General features: G+C 45.9%; 1 protein-coding gene and 1 non-coding gene across 2 annotated transcripts; both read left to right on the top strand.

Annotated features, from left to right (window-relative positions):
- The first annotated feature begins 302 nt into the window (after positions 1–302).
- On the top strand, positions 303–2,690 carry LOC116535501. Its single transcript, XM_032256602.1, is given in 4 exon segments — positions 303–473; positions 475–551; positions 634–704; positions 2,596–2,690. Coding segments are annotated over 4 exon segments (414 nt in total).
- A 4,891-nt stretch (positions 2,691–7,581) lies between these two features.
- On the top strand, positions 7,582–7,745 carry LOC116535664. The gene has a single exon (XR_004262308.1). It is a non-coding gene; the product is annotated as a U1 spliceosomal RNA (small nuclear RNA).
- The last annotated feature ends 6,791 nt before the right edge of the window (positions 7,746–14,536 follow it).

Below are 14,536 nucleotides of genomic sequence, written 5' to 3'. Positions count from 1 at the left end.
CATTCCATAAAGTATGCATTTGTTGTGGCCTCGTGAAACCTGGTCTATTTCTTCTTTCCGTCCTTATTTTTTTTTAAAAAAAAGAGGCTTGAGACTGTAATTCGCTTAATTATTTCCCAGAGCCCCGGTTTGGTGGCCACAGCACAGCACGAGGCAGAGGAACGGAGACAGGTCCTCGGAAGCCTCTTTCCAGAAAATCTAATTTCATCATTGAGAAATCTTCTGTCTTAAACAGCCTCTGCCACCGCCATAAATTTACATATTCTATATGCCGCCGGAACGGAGTGGGCCCTATTTGCATAATGCTGCTGGAGGGGCTCACGCTCCTCTTGAACCTGAATGTAGCAGGAGCCGGGAAGCAATTATTAAGCTGTAGACGTTGGCAGGGAGAGAGGCCTCAGATGGATTTCGACTCCAAACCTCATTCGCCCAGGCTGCTCATTACCGAAGGCCTGGGTCCCAGGCTGAAGGTGGGATCCCAGGGCTGGGAAAAATCAGTGTGAATTGCTTTCTCCAGGTTACGTCTGCAGCCAGGGCAAGGCCCGAGGCGGGTGAGCACCTTTGGTTTTCCAACATTGATCATTGGAACAATCGCCTCGCTGCTCACATGGGCGTAATTTGTGTCTTGGACAGTGTCGTCACTTTGCCTGTGCCACACATTCCTGCTCCTTTCCCTCACACACCTCCAAGAACCTACAAGGCAGGTCAGCCAGGGTTTGCTCACCTTCTTGCCAGCAGTCTAATGCAAGCCTCTCAGAAATGCGTAATTAACAGAAAGTGGTGTTTAACAAAGTCTTAGCTGGAAAAATGGCAAAGGGAAACAGGAATTCTCTCATGCCTCAGTGCTTGAAATCTACCCTTCACCATCCATAGTCATGCTGGCTAGGAAGTTGGGAGTCTTTCCCTCTGGGGGATCTCTGATGGGACAATCCAGTATTTGGCGGGTGGAGGGGAGGGGTCTAAGATCTGGGGTCATTTGGTGTTCCAGGATCCGTAGGTCACTCTACAGTTTCTGGCCCATCCAGAGCTGTGGGCTTAGCCTCCAAGTCACTTTATGTCCTGCCATGCCAAACCTCCGTAGCCCACGGGTGTAAATGGCCACCTCTGGCTCTCTAGGCACCATCCTGGTTTTTACTCTGTAGGGCGCCATCTTGGTTTTTACTCCACCTTGGATGTAAATGGCCTCCTACATGCCTGATGCTGTTCAAAGAACAGGTCTTGAGCCTAGGGCAATCTTTTGGCAGAACTTTGAGCCCCGCCCTCCCTGATAGATTTCTTAACCAGGTGAATGCATGAACCACTCAGCTAGAAATCTACCTGTCCACTTCCACAGGTAAACACCTTGGGCATATTTGCTAAGTGACAGCAGTAAATGTGCTAGGCTTATATACTTAGTGACTGAATGAAACATTGTCAGGCAAACCATGATCAGCTGGTGGAGGAAAGATCACCAGTGCTTTACCTCTTATACTTAATAATGGATCATGTAATTTTAATTTTTTCAAAAAACAACACCAGCTTTATTTCTGAGGAAGTGGAAATGCATTTGAAAACACCAGTTTCACATTTGGCTGACTTGATGCTCAGGATTGGTGGAGTTCACCAGCCCAGAGATGACTCATGGCACTAAAAGCTCACTCCTTTCCAGCATTTAAAAAGTAAGCCAGTTGTTGGAAATTTAAAACAGCAGGTCCTTTGCTGAAAAAAAAAATGCATATCTCCACTAAGAAATACCATCTCCTCAAAAGACCTCAATATTTTGTCCTCAGCAAGAACTGTCTCATTACAAGAATTTGGAGGGAAGTCACTTTTTCCATAAGACTGCATCCAACATTGAATTATTTCTCCAAGAAAAGGAGATTGTTCCTGATGAGCCAAACTCAGGACTCTAAAAACACAAAGTGGTGACTTTTCCAAAGGAAGCTATTTTGCTGCATAACTGGAACCTGTGCGTAACAGCCACAGATGGTCTTTGAAGTTAGATTTCAAGATTGAGGTGTGAGTCTGTGCTCAAGCAAGACCTTGACATCTCAAAGCCTCAGTTTCCTGATCCTTAAAGTGAAGATTATGATAATACCACTTTCATTGTTGTCACTGGAGGGATTAGATGAGATGGTATACAGCAGCTGAATTTCAGGAAGGTTAAAGAATGTGCCCAAAGCCAGAGGGAGTAATGACACAGGCATAATTTGAACTCAGGTGTGAGTTTGCTCAGTCGCCATGTCCATGGTGCTTGCTACCCTGATGACCGGTGCTTAACGGAAATCCAGAATCATAGCAGTTGGCTCTCTAGGCTGAATGGCTCAAAGGTCTTCAAAGGGAGATACTCAAAGAAGCATGGGGTTCACTAAACTGGTAAGTTTGCTTAGGAACCGAAGTGAGTGGCTATTTCCAAACAGAACTAGCAAAGACTCTGTCTTTCATTTTATCTGGAAGGCCCCCCTTTGCTTGCCACGCAAGGTGGGTTGTTATGGTAAAGGCAATGGCAGGTGAAGCGACAGGCTACGTTCGTATACAAAAGAGGAGTTTACTTATAAAACCTCTCATCAAAGTTGACTCCTTTGAGTTAACGGGTTGCCTATGCCTTGATTCCAGGTTGTACTAAGGATCGGCCATGTTTGAAGAGCTGGTGGCTGCCCTCCAAGCACGCCTCTGATGAAGTTGCAACCTCTGAGGGCAGTTCCCGGTGACAGTAACAAGCAGTGCAAGGTACCAATCAGCAGGACAGCACAAAGTAAAGAAAACAACTGCACCGCATGAGAACACATGCGCTCACCTAATTAAGAACTGATGGTGTTACAATTGTTTGTTTGACAGTATCTCTTAAAGCTGAACAGGTGCCGACACCATAACCCAGAGATCCCACATTAGGGACACGCCCAACAGAAATGACTGCATATGTGCACTGACAGACAGGTGTGAGAATTTTCTGGGTACACTCCTCTAATACCTGAAACTGAGAACTACCCAAAGGTCCATCAGCAGTTCAGTGGATACATTGCGTCATATTCCCAGAAAGGTGTACCATATGACAGGCTTGGCGAATCCAGCTGGTGGCCAAATCCAGCCCCCTCCTGTTTTGTAAATAAAGTTTTATTAGACACAGCCGCGTTCATTCATTTCTTTATTGTTGATGGCAGCTTTTGTACTGCAACAGCGGAATTGAACAGTCACAACAGACAGAATATTGTAACCCACAGAGCCTAAAACATTTACTATCCCGATCTTTCCAGAACAAATTTACCAACTCCTGCTGTGCAAGAATGGAAATGAGCAGTCCATAACTTCTCTGAGAAATGTGGGTGATTTTCACAAACATAATATTGAGTGAAAGGAGACAACACACACAGTACCTGTTGTGTAATTGCATTTACATACAGTGTAAAGGCAGGCAGAACTAGTCTATGCTGCTAGAGCACAGAATAACGGCTATCCATGAAGAACAGTAGCTGAACTGGGTGCTGGGAACATTCTGATTCTTAATCTGGGTGCTGATTACGTGGGAGTTCGTTTTGTGAGAATTCATCAAGACGTACACAGTGATGTCTACACTTTCCCACATGCACGTTGTTCGTCGATAAAGATTTAAAAATAAATAAAAAAAAGAAACGGTGGGTGTAGATAGTGATGCCAAGTATTTTATCAATGTATTTCCTGGACAGAAAGCTCAAATAACAGATTGTCAAGTTAGAAAACAGATAACTTTAACTTTTACACATGAGCACACATTTATTCATTCACTCTACAAATGTTTATTGATTACTCACCACGCGCCAGGTGCTAGGGAATCGGCAGTGAATGAAATGGAACACAGCTCCTGCCTGCTTGGTACTTACACTCACCCTCACACACGCCTGGGAAGCCTTGCACGGGTGTGCACCCGCCCTCACCAGCATGGACCTGGAAACACGTGAGCCCAGGATCCGCATTTGCAGGTGGAGCTCCTTCGTATGCAAGCGTTTTTCAGAATTTTGCTTTTCCTCCTCCACTGTAATCACAGCCTCCCTCGTCCCACGGGCATAGGAACTGATGGAGGGGCTCAGTTTACTCCACATCACCCAAAGGAAACTTTGTCTTCAGAGTGCTATGGGCCTCTACAAGCCAGGAGTCCACAGTTTAGACCCCAAAGGGTCATGGGTCAAACCAGCTTTCCCAGGTCACATTGGTGTCTGAGATACATGGAGGTCAGACAAAAGGACACCCAGGGCTAAGTGAGGAGGTGACCTTGAACTCTAGGATGCCCTTGAATCCTCCTTGGGTTTTCTGCCGGGCTTCCTGCACTCAGTGTGGTTACCTGCCACCTATGCACGTGCTCACTAGAGCCTTGTGACCCACTGGCCAGGGTTTTCCCACATGTGAATGAAGGAAGCATGTTGAGGCTGCATATTTGTACCACATCTTCTTGAAAAAAATGCCAGAATGATAGAGCTGGGGATCCATGAGTCCAAGTCCTGCATGTTATGAATAAGGAGATGGAGGTTTCACTGCGGGGAGGTGCTTGCCCAAGTTTTCATGCTCAGCCCAGGCCATGCCCACAGGACTCCAACCAGGAGCCTGTCTGTCGCTTATTCTAGGTGAATCCTTCGTTGCTGAGGTGCTCACACTGAAAGGGGATGGCTGGTCCTTCTCTACTGACCTCATCACTTAGATCAAATCTACCTCCCTACCCTGGAAGATGTGGCTGCATCACCCGGTCCCTGCTTACCTCTCTGACCTTACCTCCTGCCACTCTACTCTTCTCCAGCCTCCTTTTTGTTCCTCCGACATACCATGCTCATTCCCACCCCAGGGCCTTTGCACATGATGTTTCCTCTCCCTGGAGAATCCTTCACTCTGGATCATGAGGTTGACTCCTTTGATTCATTGGTGTCTTAGCACACACGTCACCATCTCTCAGAAAGGCTCTTCCCAATCACCTAATCTCAGCAAGACACCGTCCCCTCACTCTCCATCCCCTGATCTTATGTGACTTTCTTCACAGCACTTGTCACCATCTGAAATCAACTCCTTCATTTATTTGTCTATTCTGTGAGTGCTGTCAGGGCAAGGACTGCCTTCCTGTTCATTGCTCCATCCCAGTACCTCCAAGAATCTTGGCACGTAGTTAGCATTTAGGATACATTGAATGAACAAATGGATGAAGTCGTGAAAAAAGCATCGTACTAGACTAGCTCACAAGGCAGCTACATCTCAAAGGGATGCAAGCTGTCCTGGCCACCCTGATTAAGACATCTCCAGTATCAAGAATAGTTCCTGGATTATTTGCCTAAGAAGCATATTGACCCAGGGCCAGGGGGACACTTAGCAGCAATTTGCATTTACTCCTTTGATCAATAGGCATATCAATGCTCACCCCAACACAATCTATTGTGGATGGCTATGAGTTATGATGCCTTTCTTTTCTTGCGTCTCCTTGATGCTCATGAGTTCTGTCTTTGTTCATCTTCTACTACAGGGAGTTCCCAGGCCTGTGGTGGATGTTGCCAAGGAGTCTCTGAGTGTTGTTGATTTTCCCTGCCCAATGTTTGAACCACAGTTCTAGGCTCTGCCTCTCTCCCTGCCATGTGCACCTGTGAAGAGGCTGAGTTGGGGACATACTGGAGTAGAGGGCACCTTAGTTCTAACCTCCCTCTTTTTTCTTTCTTTTCTTTTTTTTTTGCAGACACAGCCTCACTCTCTCACCAGGCTCAAGTGCAATGGCTCCATCTCAGCTCACCGCAACCTCCACCTCCCAGGTTCAAGCGATTCTGCTGCCTCAGCCTATCAAGTAGCTGGGACTACAGCTGTGCGCCACCACGCCCAGCTAATTTTTGTATTTTTAGTAGAGACAGGGTTTCATCGTGTTGGCCAGGCTGGTCTTGATCTCTTGACCTCATGATTCGCCCGCCTCGGCCTCCCAAAGTGCTGGGATTACAGATGTGAGCCACCACGCCCGGCCACAACTCTGTCCTTCACTTACTGTGTGCCCTTGGCCCCATCACTTTCCCTCCTGGGGGCTTGATTCTACTCACCTTCAAAATGATAAGGCTCTTAGAGACCCCTTCAGGTTCTGAAACTTTAGAATTCTTCATGAGCAGTCTTCACATTTTCAATACCGAGTCCTACCATCTGCTTTGGAAATGTGGTCCATTCCTATAATCTATGAATTGCGTCCATTCACTCAACAACAACCCATACGTTCAGATACCCACCTAACATGTACTTCTGGGGAATCTTCAAATGTTCCCATGTGATGGCATGAAGCACCTGTGATATACTTAGCCACACTTACAGTTAAATAAAAGGCACTCAATCTTCCCTCCTCTGGTCATTTAATTTAAGCCTCCCAAGGACTTTGGGAATAAAACTGTAACCTACCTATTACAAAGATGAGGAAACTAAGGCCTATCATGGTCAGGGACTTGGCCAAGGCCACATAGCTATGGAGTGGCTAAGCCAGGATTTGAACTCAGAGACACCTGGCCTAAACTTTGTCATCTAATCATTCCAACTTGGGATCCCAGCCCTAAAATACCACCCACTCTCCCCGTCTCTAAGAGAGATCTCTGGAGGTTCATTTAGCCATATTCCAGTGTTTCTCATCAAAGAGAGAACTGTTTTAAAGACAGACACTGACTGTTATAACACTGAGCCAAAGCATCCATGGCTTACGGCCTGGGAGAGTTCACAAACTGGGTCTAATTAGTTGCCACCAATTAACATCGAATTACCCTTCAACTTGGTACCACAATCATCTCAAAATCAAAAAGACAGATGACCCAGATCGCACTTAAAGAAAGAGGCTACGCATCAAATGCCATTTACTATGCTAAGCAGATTCCTTTCTCCTACAGTGTGCTGATTTTGAGACACGGAAATACATTCAAATTAACCCCTGAGCTATTCCTCTTCCAAATTCTCCACTTAGGGTTGACTCCATGGCGCGTGATATTACTAATTCAGAGCTCCGGGAAGGCATGCTGATTGCCTGAAACGTGGGTAAGGACTCTGCTAACGCACAGTTTCATACCGGGTGGAAATCAAAGCTCAGGGCACATGCTCCAGCTCCCAGAGCAACACGGAAGAGCTTCTTTTCCCCCACCCCAGGACCTGGCTCCAACCAAATCCATTCTTGAACCCGTTAAACAAATATTTATGTCTAGGCATGGTGGCTTGCACCTGTAAGTAACCCCAGCCCTTTGGGAGGCTGAGGTGGGAGAATAACTTGAAGCAAGGAGTTTGAGACCAACCTGGGCAACATAGTGAGATTCCATCTCTACAAACATTTTAGAAATTAACCAGGCATGATGGTGCATGCCTGCGGTCCCAGCTACTCAGGAAACTGAGGTAGGAGGATTGCTTGAGCCCAGGAGTTAGATGCTGCAGTGAGCTGTAATTGTGCCACTGCACTCCAGCCTGGGTGACAGAGTGAGAGCCTGTCTCTTAAAATATACATACATAATATTTATTTGTATATATATACATGTGTATATATACACATATATCACCCACTATGTGCAGGACACTGTCCTTGGTACTGAATATGTGAGCTAGGGCAGAGAATAAAAGATAAAGGTTCTGCCTTTAAGGTACTTACATTGTATACTTACCTGGCAGGGGAGATACCGTGATCACGAAGTTGGTTTTCCCAGGACAAGGCTTATCCATTGCACTCTAGATGTGCTGACCCCTGCGATTTTCCCAAATGTGGGAAACCCGACTGCATAATTTGTGGTAGTGGGGGACTGCGTTCACGCTTTCCCCTGGTTCTAAAAAAATAAAAAGAAGAAAGAAAAAGATACTTACATTGTAGTGGGAGAGATAGATAATAGTAATAATAAAGTACATGCTACTTTTGGTAGAGAAAAGTTCTGTAATCAGGGTCAAGCAGCAGACTGTAGTGTAGGGCAGAGATTGTGATTTAAAATAGGGTTATAAGGAAGATCTTGCTGAGATGATGGATGAAACAAAATTTTATTCCAAGGCTACCGAAAGAATCCAAGGAAAGGTAATGAGGCCTCCATCCATGGGAGAAACAGTGGCAATGCAATAGCAACTTAACATCTCCAAATATTTTGAAAGTAGAGTCTGCAGCGTTTGTGATGTAGTGGAGGTGGGCAATGGAATAAAGGGAAGAGACAAAGGGGTCTCCCACGTGCCCCAAGCACCTGGGAGGGCGGATTTGTCATTACCCACAATGGACACACCTGCTGATAGAACGAGGAGGCTCGGTTCCATCTGGGACACACTGTGTGTGAGCTGCCTGCACAACAGTCACATGGAGTTGTCAAGCAGACCAGAAATGTTCCCTGTAGATCCTGCTCCAGGCAAAGTCCACTCTGCCCTTTCACGGCCCCTGCTGTGTGTTTGGTTCATACCAAGCCTCTACCTGAAGGCCCCTCCCTCCCTTCAACAGGGGCCATCCCTATGTTTGCAATCCCAACGCGTCCATGAGCCTGGAATCCTGCTCTTCAGAAATCTCCTAGTCCCTTTCTCTGTACTTTTCCCAGGCATTTCTTCTTTCCTACCCAGCTCCTAACAGGCAGATGAAAGAGGAAATATTTCAGGGTTGGGAAGGGCATGAGGGGAGGCCCTGCCCTTATATCTCACAAGTGACCAACTCTCTCCGTGGGAGTATGCTGACCTGCCTTCTCCCCCCGCCTCCTGAGAACTCCAGCCTCTTCTTTAGAGCCACGGGCCTTTTCACAATATGCCTTTATCAATATGATTCCAATAAACGTTTCAGTTCCGCATATAAATTCCCGTGCCTGGCTGCCCAGCAGAGAAGACCTGCTCAATGAGTAGGTCATAAAGATGCAATCATGCAATTAAAAGGTGTGGCCTGTCGCCCTCGTAAAGCTGGAGATCAATGCGGGGGTGAGCGGGGCAGCTGGAGGCAGCAGGGAGAGGAATCTGGCTTCCCTGCAGTGTCTGAAGGATGAAGAAACAGATTCAGGGGGAAAAGTACCTGGCCGGGCCTTGGGGAGAGGTTTTGGCTCTGGCTTGGGGTCCCATCCTGGGCCTCTGACCTCCCCTACGGAAGGCTGGATGTTAAAAGACATGGATTCTGTCTCCAGGCCAGACTCAAGAGATCTAAGGCTTTAAACATGTCCCTTCTACTCTATAAGCCTCAGTCTCCTTACCAGTAAAATGGGTGCATGATAAAACTATCTTCTTCACAGAACTGTTGAGATAGAACAGATCCAAATAATTTTAGTGTCAGAGAGGTTCTGAGTTCAGGAGCTGCAAACTCAAATACCTATGGAAGCTGATCAGAGATACACATGCGGGAGAGAGGTGGGCCAGGTGAAGAGTAATAGGGAATGGTGGAGACTGGGGCACGATTCAGTGCAAGCCTCACTGAAGGAAGGCAGCAGTACCCTTTCCCTCCTGCAGAGACAGAAAGTCTGACGTCGTGCAAGGATGTCAGTCTGATGTCACCAGATCTAATTTTTAAACAGAAGCAGAATTTGTATGCACGACTTCAGAATTCTTACAACTCTGCATTAACAAAGTATAATCACATCTGCTGGCCGTATACAGCCAGGAAGAAGGGGAAGGGAGGGCCTCCCTGGCAGACAGAGCAGCAAATACAAAGGCCATGCGGTGAGAGGAAATGTTGGAAGTGATTGGGAGTAAAATCATGGTTGTGAGAAGCTCTCAGTAGGTACCTGAAGGATTGCATAAAACTCTAAAGTGTTTGAAACATTGGTGTCTGAGCCAATGATTCTGCAGCTGTGGTCTAGAGACCACTTCTTCAGAAATGCAGGCCCCAGACCTCTGGAATCAAACTCCAGGGGCAGGACTCTGGGATATATCTTTTACTGAAAGATTCAATACACCTTAAAGCTTTAAAACTTGTGCTACATTTTCTCCTGAAGCACTCCCCTCCCATCCCCCACAACACAATATTTTGGCAACTATTGCTAGAAAAATGGGATCTACCGTGTATTAAGTACCTACCGTGTGTTATCCCCTATGTGAGCTTTATCTCATTTAATCCCGGCAGTGGTCCCACAGAGAAACTGCGGCTCGGAGAGGTGAAGTCACTGAGTCGGATGACGGTAGATCTGGCATGCAAACCCAAGTGTATGTATTACCCGAGCCCAAGCTCATTGCTTCTTCCTGACTGTACTTCCTCCCTTTCAGCCCTTCCACTCCCAAAGCTCCCTGCTCCATTCCTATGGTAAGATGAAGCTGAGTACACTGGACACCGGAATAGTAAGTGGGAAAGAGAAGGACAGCTCTGATGAGTTACCACGAAATAAGCGCTGGACTGTGGGTCAAGAGGCCAACCCCAACTTTGCTGCTGACATCCTGTGTTGTCTTGAACCAGTCACATCCTATCTTAGGGTCTCCATGTTTTCATCCATCCGTGAAATAAATCTATAAAAATATCCGCCTGTCTTGTATCATGGGTTTTAATGAGATAATGTGTAGAAAAGAGAGTTCTATGACACCAACAAGGGTAGGTGTAGTAACTCATATCTGTTAAGCCTCTACTATGTGCTAGTTAATCAACAGTGACCTTGTGAGCAGATGAAAAAACAGAAGCTCAGAGAATATGGGAGCAGAGATATTGTGCTATTTCCAAGTCGGTATCACAAAGGGCCTCGTGCAATTCTTCTCTTTCTTGAACTCTAGAGAGAGACTCCATGCACCACGGACCACGGACCATGAGAAGAAGACCAGCCTGGCCCGATGGAGGAGAAGTCTAGTGATTTACCCAAAGCCATGTAGCCAGCAGATTGCCTGAATAAAGTTGCCTGAGAACCAAGGCCTATCTCATTCCAGAACTGAAGTCCACGACACTATACTGACTCTCAGTGATAAAGCTTTATACACATATACTACCCAATATAGACTTTCTGGAGTCCAGACATTTTCCCTGAAGTAGAGGCGAAGATGGGGGGTAATTTCAGGACAGGTACGGGAGTGAGCTAGACCACTAGGGCAAGGGAATCACTTATTACTCATAGAATCATAAAGAATTTGCCTGGAAGGAACCTCAGATAGAATCTCCTCCATCTTCTATATTGTACGGATGACAACTTTGAGGCTCAGAGAGGGTGAGGGATTGCCTGAGACCCAAAAGGGTATTTTTGATGGAGATAGAAACAGAGCTCTCAAAATGCCATCTAATTCAGATGTCCAAGAAAGGGAGATGGTGAGTGGGAGTGAGAATCACTGGGAGAAAGAAGAGATGAGCCAAGATTAATCTGCAGACAAGAGTGAGCCAGAGTGAGATGGAAAAGAAGGACCAACTTATCTCTAGGATGACGGCCCATCATGGCTGGCCTTGGGACATTAGAACTTAGAGCCAGAGGACTCTAAGTTCCAGTCCTATGTGATTTATTTGCTTGCAAAACTGGCCCAAGTTTTCCCTGCCTTTCTGTGTCCTTGCCATTTGTAATGTGTCTTTTCAGTTCCCTCCATTGGATGGCTGTGTCTGTCTCCACCTCTTCAATCTGGATTGGCTATGTCACTTACTTTACCCAGGGAATGTATGCAGGGGATCCTGTGCCTTTTCTAAGCCTGAGCACAAAAAGACCTTGTGAGTTTCTGCTATTTCTCTTGGAATTTTCTCATCTACCATGCTCTGCTAGAGGATGAGAGATACATGGCCCTACACCTCCAGCCTCCCAGTCCAATAGTCAGCCAATCACCAAACTTAGCATGTCCATCTTTTTGCATGAATAAGCCCAGTTATGATTAGCTGAGTTTAGTCCAGACTACAAAAACTACCTAGCTGACCTGTAGACTTGTAGGCAATAACAAATGCTTGTTATTCAAAGCCATGGAACTTTGGGGTTGCTTGTTACTCAGCAACAGCTAACTGATACATCTTGGTCCCCTTCCTTCCTAACTTGGTGATCTTAAAAATAATCACTTCAGCTCTCCAAGCCATCATTTGCTCATTTGAAAAATGGTGGTGATCATGATTATATAATAAAAGTAACTTCCCAGAGTCTTTATGAAGATTAAATAAAATAATGCATTCAAGATTAACAGCACAGTGCCCTGCATACAGTGAGCGCTCAATACCTGTTGACTTCTTTCTTCCAAGGGGCCATGCCATAGCCTTGGCCTACCCAGAGATTAGAGAATGTGTGGTTTGCCTCACAGGGAACTTCTCAGAAAGACCTATAATTAAATAGAGGCTAATAGGTCCTGGAATTCCAAATCACAATCCATCTTCTTGAACCTCTGGCCTATGGGTCAGTCAGGGCAGGTGCAGTGCCAGGGCAGGCGGCCCTGATGCAGGCTAAGTTCAGCAGTGCAGTTTGCTCTGCTTGCCAGAGCTTGCATGTTTACATACATCCCATAATTACCATCTGCACAGCCAGCGGCATTTGTTGCAAATGGGCCGTTTCCATCTGTTGAAGCAATTTCCTCAGAGGAATTTGCATTGATCACTTTTTTATGCAAAGCTTTTGTATAGATCATTTTTCCCCCCAATGGTTTTTAATAGGTCTAAATATTTGAGGGCCAGGGAGGGGCCTCAAGAAGGAAGGAGGTTGCAGACTGGGCAAGGCCATGGTGCAGGGGAGAAGCTGGGGGAGGCTGCTCTTCCACGAAACGCCACCTGTATTCCTCATCCAGAGACCCAACTCAACCACCGTTAAAGACCCAGACTGGGCAATGCCATTTCAAATATTTATTGTTTGCCTTTATACTTGAGCTGGTAGCTCGTGGTTAATGGAGAGGCCTCAGAATGAGGGAAAATGGGGCGTGGTAATTAAGCAGGCAACTGGTGAGTCCAGCTCAGAGCTTTGTACCTGAGAGGACCAGATGGACGATTTTGCATATTTTTGACAGCTGTAATGAACAGGGCAGCTCCGTATTGATTAAATGTCTGGGAAATTAGTGCAAACCTCTGGAGCTTCATTATTTACTATTTCTGTTCAAATTCTCGGCAAAGTTTACACAAGCGGAAGTCTGCAGTAAGAGAAGGGGGAAAGAGGAGACAGTTGAACGAGATGATAAATGCTTTATAGGGTCCCAGCCCAAGAGATGCAGAACAGAGAGGGGAATGTGGTTTTGACATTGAACTCCTGAAGGCTAAGATCTTGGTGGATTTATTTCTGCATCTCCAGTGTTCAGCAAAGTATCTGCCACATAGCGGGCTCTCAGGAAATGACTCACTCTGGACAGAGCACTTAGCTAGAAATCAAAATCTGGGTTCTGGACCTGTGCAGAGATTTGGTCTTCAGGAAGAAAATGACAGACTCCAGTCTGTCCCACCTTTATAGTGGATGAAGTCATGCCCTTGAAGATAAAACCTGAAACCTTTTGCAAACAAAAAGTTCATATGTAAGTAACAGCAGTCCCCCAGCCCCACATCGATTCTTCTCTGAGCACTGTCACATTCCTCATGACAATGAACCACCAAGAGATGATGCAAAAATAAAAAGAAGAAAGTCCTCCCAAACGTGACTCAGCAAGGTTCAGGTGGAGTTTGTCAAAGTGTGGTCTGCAAAACACCTGCATCAGGATCACCTGGGGGTCTTACTCACTAAGAATCAATGGGCTGGAAGAGCTCCCAGGGGATTTTGATGTGCTCAATTTTGGGGATAACGATGGACTCTAAATCCTGGGTTCCAATCCTCATCCTGCCTCTTATCAGTCATGTGACCTTGCATAACATGGCATGATGTTCTTTGAGTCTGAGTCTCTTTGCTCATCCATAGCTGGATAACGTGATTCCCCTCTTGAAAGCTCGCAGTGGGATTCAGTGATATAATATATGGAAATGACAATATCTGCTATACAGTAGGTGTTCAGTAAATGCCATTTAGGACTATTGCTACTGGAGAGAGGATTTTAGGAGTTGTTTTACAAGGTCAGATTTGCCCAGATTAAAGGCACTGAGGCTGTCTCTGGTGTTGTCCTAGGCCCTGGCCCCTGACTCATGACCTCACCATTCAGCAAGCCATGTTCTCATCCTTTCACTGGTGTCTGATCTCCTATGCATGACCTTGCACTAGGAAAAAACTCCTGAAAACCTTGAATGTACCTAGATCCTTCTCTTTAAGACTTTTAGTGATGTCTCCTACTCCTGATACCACTGATTTGACCACCCCTCACCCGACACCTATTGGTTCCAGTCCTTAGTGAGTACATTTTTTTGCAAAAGAATTTCAATGTGTTCATCAGGAGAAGACAGAGAAAAGGCCGTGGGTAAGAGGCTAGGCATTCGCCAGATACACAGACTGGTGTAAAGGAGCTTTTCAGCAACACTGTTTGATCATATTCACAGAAGCCAATCAGGTCTTAACTAGCCTAGTAAGGTTTCAGTAAATGTTGAAAGAATGGAAGATGAATGGACAAAGTCAATAAATGACAGATATATTGATGTTGATGAGGAGGAGAAGAAGGATAGTGATGGCTCCATTTTGCCATAGGATTCACCAAGATTTTCTCATTCATATTACTGTTACATGGAGACATTTGTATTTGAGACCCTGATTTATTAGCTGGATGAAGAAATGGATGGATGGATGGATGGGTGGATGGATGGATGGATGGATGGATGGGTGGATGGATGGATGGATGG

Source organism: Sapajus apella, unplaced genomic scaffold, assembly GCF_009761245.1.
Source record: "Sapajus apella isolate SASKATOON/1434 unplaced genomic scaffold, GSC_monkey_1.0 scaffold95, whole genome shotgun sequence".
Classification (NCBI taxonomy): Eukaryota; Metazoa; Chordata; class Mammalia; order Primates; family Cebidae; genus Sapajus; species Sapajus apella.
The sequence above is the reverse complement of the archived record's forward strand: the minus strand, read 5'-3'. Positions and strand labels throughout refer to the sequence as shown.